The sequence below is a fragment of the Peromyscus eremicus genome, chromosome 2 (assembly GCF_949786415.1).
Source record: "Peromyscus eremicus chromosome 2, PerEre_H2_v1, whole genome shotgun sequence".
Taxonomy (NCBI): Eukaryota; Metazoa; Chordata; class Mammalia; order Rodentia; family Cricetidae; genus Peromyscus; species Peromyscus eremicus.
Genome location: NC_081417.1, coordinates 105,455,648 through 105,464,532, shown reverse-complemented (window position 1 = coordinate 105,464,532; position 8,885 = coordinate 105,455,648). Strand labels below are relative to the sequence as shown.

At 38.3% G+C, this 8,885-nt stretch overlaps 1 protein-coding gene across 1 annotated transcript; it reads right to left on the bottom strand.

Moving 5' to 3' along the window:
- Positions 1 to 7,518: 7,518 nt before the first annotated feature.
- Positions 7,519 to 8,550, bottom strand: LOC131904817 (Kruppel-like factor 18). The gene has a single exon (XM_059255835.1). The coding sequence runs from the start codon at positions 8,548 to 8,550 to the stop codon at positions 7,519 to 7,521; it is 1,032 nt and encodes a 343-aa protein (XP_059111818.1).
- Positions 8,551 to 8,885: the final 335 nt, after the last annotated feature.

Genomic DNA, 8,885 nt, shown 5'->3' with positions numbered 1-8,885 from the left:
TTCATCTATGATCTGGTCTACACCTTCTCTTGAAAGCCTATATGTAGGATCTGCCACAAGGGTGCCCTTCTTTGCAGATATATATATATATATATATATATATATATATATATATATATATAGAGAGAGAGAGAGAGAGAGAGAGAGAGATTCAGTCTTCATTTAAGTTATTTGCTACCCTAGAGAACCCTGACTGCTGGGGATGCTGTGAATGTGTTGCTCCAATTGATTGATAAATAAAATGCTGATTGGCCAGTAGCCATGCAGGAAGTATATTGTCGGTGAGGTAAGGAGAGAGGAGAATTTTGGAAGTGGAAGGCTGAGTCAGGAAATGCTGCCAGCTGCCACCATGAGGAGCAGGATGTAAAGTACCAGTAAGCCACGAGCTATGTGGCAAGGTCTAGATTTATAGAAATAGGTTAATTTAAGATACAAGAACTAGATAACAAGAAGCCTGAGCCACATGACCATACAGTTTATAAATTATATAAGCATCTGTGTGTTTATTTGGACTTGAGCAGCTGCAGGATTGGCAGGTGAGTGTGATTTGTTCTGACCTTGAGCCAGGCAAAACCAGGAGATAAACTCAGCCACAAATGGTGCCAAATGGCTTGAGTTTCCAACTAAAACCTGAAAATGCTTAAAAATAAGATTCTAAAACAGAGCTAAAACAGCTTCCTAGTTGTCTCTCTCAAGTTAGCCACAGCCTGCATGCTTGAGCTACTATATGGCAGATTCCTGGTGTGTATACTTGACTTGCAGTATGGTGGTAATGAGGTGTCTCCAAGCTGCTCATTACACATTAAAAGTAATGTAAAAATAAACCATGTAAAGATGGATACTACACAGAAAATCTGGATTGTGTTGTCTTTGGGATTTTTTAACTGCAGTGTGATATTTGATTGTAAAGGCAGATGAGTTAAACCAATATGTATATTTTAAAGGTACCTTGATGTCAAAATTTGGATCTAAAGATTTGTTGCTTTGGAGGCTCTGCTTTTGTTTCAACAGAAAGCAAGAGGCTATGGATTTGTTCCAGGTTAAGATACATCAGGTTTAACCAGCCAAGACCCCCTGAAAGGTCTACAATGATACCATAGCCCAGATGATCCAACATCCAGAATAGTTTCAAGGCAACTGGCTCAGACAATACAGCCTGATGCACTACCACATAATCCTAAAATTTTCTTTGTATACTCATAAGATACAGTGCCCTCATCCAGCAGGAAGTAGTATGAGAAGCTACGCCCAAATTTTAAATATACCAAGCTCGCTTTGGAGATGGAACTGGCTCACTCCTTCTCTAAACCCAAGCATATTGCCCCCCCAAAGAAAAATGTTGAGAGATTTTTCTGTCCCATATCATAAGAGCCCTCTGGTGTGGCAGAGAGCAAAACCAATATTTTTATTTAAAGCAGGTTGATTATAAATGTGATCTCTTTTTAAAGAAGAAAAATGGTATAGTTATGATAGGATAAATAGTAACAATTTGTTTAAAAATGTCTTACATTTCTATGGATTTTAGTTTATTGAAACAAGTTTAAACTTAATTTTGTTATTATATATATATATATATGCATACATGTATATATTTCTACTCTCATTTGAGGTACTGTGTTTATGTAACTCATTTAGATTGGAATGGATAATTAAAAATACAGATTAATAATTAGTCTTCTATGATAGTCAAACTTGTAGCCATGTTAGTTAAGTTTTCTAGGTATACATAGATACATTTCAGATAGATAGGTAATCTTCAAACACTTACAAAACCTACAGAATATGGCATTTAAAATGTTTTAAAAAATTTAGACTTTCTGGACAGTGAGACATGTCTGCTTCTGGCAGCACCGATTTACTTCAGAGAAAAAGATGGGCGTCAAAGACACTCTATATGGAGTTTGTCTTCTTCTTGACATAAATAGCCATTTGGGCAAGAAACTGTTCTTGCCTGAACTGTTTCACACAATGTTACATCTACTGGACATACAGGACCCATAGGAAAGTGACCACTGAACCTTGCTTGGCAAAATGATCCTTCAGGTTCCTCCTTCACAGAGGAAACTGCCAGACATTCTACAGGACACAGGGAGAAGTGACTGAGAGACTCTAGGCCTGTGGGCAGAAAACAGATGCTCCAACTTTACAGAGGAACTTTGGATGACTGTCCAGGCTGCCAGTTGTCTCTGTTTACTCTAGCAAGATTCCCAAAAGTTGCTTGTGTCTGTCTCGCATTTCTCAGATAATATTACATCCTTCTGAGGTCTCTGATGTAGTTGAAGACTAGATAGTTACAATTTCTTTAGTCATGATAAAAGATAAGTTAGATATGAAACCTTAGACTCACAAATATAGGCTAGATAAGATATCTTCTTTAATTTTGCCAAATACAAATAGATTAGATATTATAAAAATATTAGATATTATAACTATAATTCTTGCTTGATAATTGTCCTGTTATATGTAATTTTACTATAGTAAAGTTAAAAACCTTTCCTTTTGAAAAAAAGAAAAGGGGAAGTACTGGGGATGCTATGAATGTGTTGCTCTGTTTGATTGATAAGTAAAATGCTGATTGGCCAGTAGCCAGGAAGGAAGTATAGTGTAGGCAGAATAAGGAGAGAGGAAAATTATTGGAAGTGGAAGGCTGAGTCAGGAGATACTGCCAGCTGCCGCCATGAGGAGCAGGATGTAAAGTACCAGTAAGCCACAAGCCTCATGGCAAGGCATAGATTTATAGAAATGGGTTAATTTAAGATATAAGATCTAGATAATAAGAAACCCAAGCCACACGTCCACACAGTTTATTAATAATATAAGCATCTGGGTCCGAGCAGCTGCAGGATTGGTGGGTGAGAGAGATTTGTCCTGACCTTGAGCCAGGTAGGACTAGGAGATAACCTCAGCTACACCTGACTAATACAGGAGGTAAGAAAAACAAAGAGATCATTAGCAAGTATGTCTGGATGTGGAAAACTATGCATTTTATAGATCTTCTGATATTCAAATATGTTACACTGTGTTGTACTTTAGTTTTAATGTTTCTAAAAAGTTAAAACACATTTTAATACTAGGTTGTGATGGCTATTCTTTCTTGCCAATTTGATTATATCTGGAGTGGACTACAATCCAGAATAAGAGGGCGTACCTGTGGGGGATTTTCTGCTTGGTTTGAAGTGGGTAAATCCATTTCTAGTTTGGACCGTTGAGTCATAAACAGATATCATTTTCATCTCCATCTTGAGGCAGGAAGACAAATGCTTTTGATCTGTATCTTGAGGCAGGAAGACACACCCCTTTAATCTTGATCTTAAATTGGGAAGACTTACATTTAATGTGGGACACACATTCTTTTTTAGGCTGGGAGCCTAAGTAAACACTTGGAACAAAGATGGCTATGCTCTTCTTGCTTGCTTTCCTCTTGGTAACACATCCATTCCTTCACTGCCACTGGAGCCTAATTCTTCCAGATTCCAGTAAAGACAGCAGACCAGCTGAGACGCTTGGTCTTGAGAGCAACAGCAACTACTAGATGACTGGACTTTTCTGTTCACAGCCAGCCAATGTTGATTTAGCTAGACTGCAGCCTGTAAGCCATTCCAATACATTCCATATGTGTGTGTTTGTGTGTGTGTGGGGAGGGGTGGAGAGAGAGAGAGAGAGAGAGAGAGAGAGAGAGAGAGATTCATTCCCTAAGTTCTGTGACTTTAGAGAACCAAAAATAATACAAGGGGATATTGCAGTAATATGAATTTAGAAGTCATTCTTGAATTTTTGACTACATAAATTTATTTAACAGTAATAAAATTAATTTATACTATGAAGTAGGTGTGAAAAGTTCATGACAATGCTACTTTTTAAAATTTGTATTATTTTTAAATAGGCTTGGTCCACAGTAATCTAAACACATCATTTATTTATGATTCTCTTTTTGTGTTCATGTGGGTAGGCAGCAAGGTCATCGAGAAAGAATCTGCAGAGCCTTGGATCTGGTTAGATCTAGACATCACATCCTGTGTGTGTTTAATCAGGGATTCAGTTACTGTCTAAACCATTTTGTAAAATTCATATATGATATTTTGTAAGTAGGCTTGGAATACAGCAATCTAAACATATTGTTTATTTATGATTATCTTTTTGTGTTCATGGGGGTGGACACCATGTACACTGAGTGGGGAGCAATGGTGTGGGTGGACACCCCATGCCAGCTACTTGGACTAATTAATTCCTAGTCCTGAGAACCCCAGAACTCTCATGGAAAGAGGGAAAGGGCAAGTCACAAAGGACTGCCACAGTGTCAGTTCCCCAGAGGAAATGTTTGGAGTGCTTTTATTAAAACATTCAGAAAGCAATAGTAAATCAGGTGTTTGGGTCAATATTGGATTTTTAAATATGTTCCTTGTGGTGATGATGGGCAGAGACTTAGGAATCTGGCTTAAACTTAGAGCTATCCTTCTGGTTTCAGATGTCAAATGTATGAATCCAAGAGAGGCAGTCCATGGTGGAGTCCAACCATCTTGTTGTGGTGGCAGACTTCAAAAAGTTGTTAGTATGTCCTCAAAATAGTAGTGAATGGCTGAAACAAAGTGAAAATTAGGAGGAAGATGTAGAAACACTGGCAGCAACTTTGGCCTAAGAGAGGTTGACTGCCTCAAAACCAGCAGCAAAATAACATTCATTTTCAGCAGGTGTGGTACTAGCCCTAGTTACAAGTGAGACATAGGGGATTGCTTTAATGCAGCAGTTCTGTCCAACCTGTGAGTCATAAAAATATCCCACTTCAAAATATAAGAAAATAAATAAACAGCCAAACCATAAATAAACAAACAAACAAACAAATAAATAAATAAATAAATAAAACATTTTTGGAATCCCCCTTTTATCCACCTAGACTGAGGCTGCAGGGATCAGAATTTGTTTTCAGCTTGACCTAAAGAAGGAGAAATTTCTACAAAAAGCAGATCACCCAACAAAGACAAAATTCTGTTACCAATGCTAAAGTGACATAACTAAATTCTCAGTATTGCATACCAGAAGTAATTTTCATTAAATTACAGCTGTCAAGGACCTGGAATCTGACTGGCCTCGGATTTGATTACATCTGGATATCACATCCTGGTTGTGTCTACTCAGGGACTCAGTTACTGTGAGCAAAACCCTTTGGATTATTACTTGGATCTGTAGGGAATTCCAGTGGCCCAAAGTTGTTCCCTTTCTACAACTCCAACTGACTCATCAAGGAAGATCATGGTAAATCCTACCAGGAATTGTGATGCATTGTTGAGATGATCCAAAGTGCAGTTTTCTTGTGATTTCCTCTTATGTCATTTACCTCAAGAAATTCTGGCTCCTGGCTCCTTTGTTAGGTGATTCAGTCACCAACTGAATTTTTCTTTTCTTTCTTTGTTTTTTTTCTTCTTTTATTTATTTTTTGAAGCAGATCTTTTTATATTTGTTACTTGTACACATAAATTGATTAAGAATTTTAAACTTCAATGTCAAATATTTAAAACCTGAGGATGTAGAAGCTCATCAATTAAGAAGGAGTCTGAAGTTGTAGTGTGATATACTAAGAAACAGAGATACTGACCAGTTATTGTAAGGATATTTTTAATCTCAGGAATTATGACAAAAAAAAGGATATTTTTAATCTCAGTAATTGAGACAAAAGAATTGTGCATTTGAGACTTTATGAAAGAGTAAGGCTCTTCTGTGGAAAAGAATTTAACCTGTGACACCTTGGATATTTTCATGGTGGCAGCTGGATCCAGTGTTTCCAGGGAGAAGAGAAGTGGGAGTTGAGTTGAACACTGGTAAGTGACTTAATCAAGCATACCTATGTAATGATACTTTCACAAGAATAACTCATGATCTTCCCATTTTACATGATTTAATTAAGCAAAATCCCTTCATAGATATATCCAGTGTTTTGGGTTTTATTTAATTCTAGAAGTAGTCAAGGTTCAACCAAAAGTAGAGATCCTAACTCCAATTAGATAATTGATACTTTATTAAAATTGCTCCAACAGAAATCTGTGTCTGTTATCCTATATTTTCTAGTCTGTACATCCATGTTGTGCATCAGTGAGTTAAAATTGGAGACTTTCTTACATAAATGAACTGAGAATAGCCAGAACTCAGGAGCTATGTTCCAAAAGCCATCTCCGTCTTCTCTACTAGTCCTCCCACCATACCCTTGATCACTAAGACCTTCTTTATACCCTAGAGCTTCCAGACCTGTCTGCTCCACCCAATGAATCTGCCCACTTGTAGTCCCAAACTGTATATGGAAACAAGGAACCTGATGAGGCAGGGCTCTCTAGAGAAGCAGAATGTATAGATATCTCTGTATATCTAGAAAGGGAATTGACTGGACTGACTTACAGGCTGTAGTTGAGATTATCCAACAACTGTTGCCTGTGAATGGAATGCCCAGGAATCCAGTAGGTCTTTAGTATTCTGCCCTGGATATATCTGCTGCTCTCCAGTATTTCATGGAATGCCAAAGAAATAAGCTCTAACACCTGAGAAGGAAGGAAATGACTTGCAAGCAAGAGTAAAGAAGGCAGAGTAAAACTCTTCTTGCACGTACATGTAAATAGGCATACAAGAGAAGGTGTACACCAGAATAGAGGTGGGTCTACCACCCTCTAAAAGATCTGTTATAAAGGAGTCTCTTCCCACTTCAAATATCTGAATTACAAATGGTTCCTCCCTCTTCAAGTGATTTAATTAAGCAGAAACTCCTCACAGTTGTGCCCAATGATTTCTGGTTTTTACTTAATTTCCAATAAGGTCCTGTGGGTATCTAAAATAGTCGCTACAAATATAATACCTTTTGTAAACAAAACACATAATCATTTCTCACTTAAAGAAATGGAGGAAAGAAAACATAACTATCTGCCTAACTACATTCCTAACAAAATACAGATAACATTTCATGTGAATTAGAATCCTCATTTCTGCAACTGGCCATAGAGCATGAGCTTGGATTTATAACTAAAAAGCATTAGAAATTCGAAAGGCAAAGAAAGATGTTTAAAAAAATATTGAACCTTTTTCACTGTAGAATTATTCTCAGTGATACTGAGATATTCTCGGTATTTTTTTTACTTTGGCTGAAAGTGATAAAAACAAGAAAACGTAGTTACTGAAATGGGTTTATTCTCTCAGTAAGAAAGGAAAAATTAGCTAGTCATAGTGGCTCACACCTTTAATCCCACGACTCAAGAGGCAGAGGCAGGTTAATTTCTGAGTTTCAGGACTGCCAGAGCATATTAACGCCCTGTCTCTATCTGAAAAACAAACAAACAAACAAACAAAGAAAAGGGTAAATTAAGAACATCCCTCTAGGCAAAATAATAGGTCGTTAGATCCATCAGTAGAGTTTCATATTGCCAACATTTATTTTGTTATTATCTCCAAACAACATTAGCCAATATTTGTTATTGACATTTTCTTGGGGGTAGAAAACAATACAATTTTATTAAGGAAGATATCTTTTGTGGACAGTCAGGTTCAACCATTGGGAGAAGATCCACTACAAATCATCTGGTGTTTCTTGAGGTACCACAATCTGGAAAAATTCTTGTTGCACGTGGCACAAAAGTAGGGCCTCTCCCCACTGTGCTTGCTTTGGTGTCTTTTGAGATCTACTGACCGGAAAAAGGTCCATGAGCATCCAAGCTCTTTGCACACATAAGGCTTCTCCCCAGTGTGTTTCCTCACATGGTCTTTGAGGTGGAATAAAGTTGTGTAAGCTTTATCACAATTCTGGAAGGAACAGAAATATTGTTTCAACTTGCGATCCTTCTTCTGAGACATATAATTCAGAGTCTCTGGGTCTGATGTTTCTTGTGGAAGCTGTCCCTGGCCTGAAGGAGAAACTGAAAAGCTCCCCAGAGGTTGAATTTGGGCCAAAAAGGAACTTGAAGGGTATGTGGATCCACCCACATATGGGGTTTGGTTACCACATGAAGTCCTCTGAGGACTGTGGCTTCCTTCAACATTGGGTGATCTCTTCTGACCTGGGCAGACATTCTCATCTACAGTGGTAGTCATCATCTCACTAAAGTAGAAAGTGTCTTCAAAACTGGCAGTTGTCTCAGGAGACTGAAACAGGTTCTCCTCTTCACTGGAGTTTGTCTTGTTGCTCCCATGATGATTTCTTTTAAATCCAGGAGTTTGCATCTGCCAGTCATAGAGAGGCTGGCCACCAATTGGACTTGTCACCTGAGGATCCACAGAGAGATTCTGATAACCTTTGTAGACTGCTGTCTGGTACCCATGGTGGGTGTTTTCACCACCTAGGATTTTCAGCTGACCTCTGTAGATATCCTCAGCACGGGAGAATGTCGTCTGGCCATAGTGGTTTATCTGGTGTTGGGGGTCTGTCATCTGATCTCCATAGATGATCCTATCCTTGGCCACCTCAGGAATGTTGGGCCCTTGCTGAAAATCACCTGTGGATTTTTCCTGTTCCCCACAGGCTTCAAAGATATCCTTGAAGAACTTTTCAAATTCCTCAACTGTTTCTGGAAAGGAGGACATCTTGCTGAACTAGGTTTTCAGTCTTGAGAGTGTAAGGTCTTTGAAGGGACTCAAATACAGGAGACAGACCTAATGTTGGCGGTTGCCCAAAGCAAAGTGAGAATGTCAGCTGGCGGCCACTGCTTCAGACCTTCAGGGTCTTTGTTGCACGAGGAATGAGAGAAATGAACTCAGCTCCAGAGCTCTCTAGTCCCCATTTATAAAGCTAGGTCAGACATGGGTTGGGCTTCAGTATGCCACACCTTACAGGGGGTGGAGCCCACACCTAGAGTACTTGCTTAAGCTTCTTTTTTTCTATTATTAATTTTTTAAAAAAAGTTTTTTAAGTATCAACC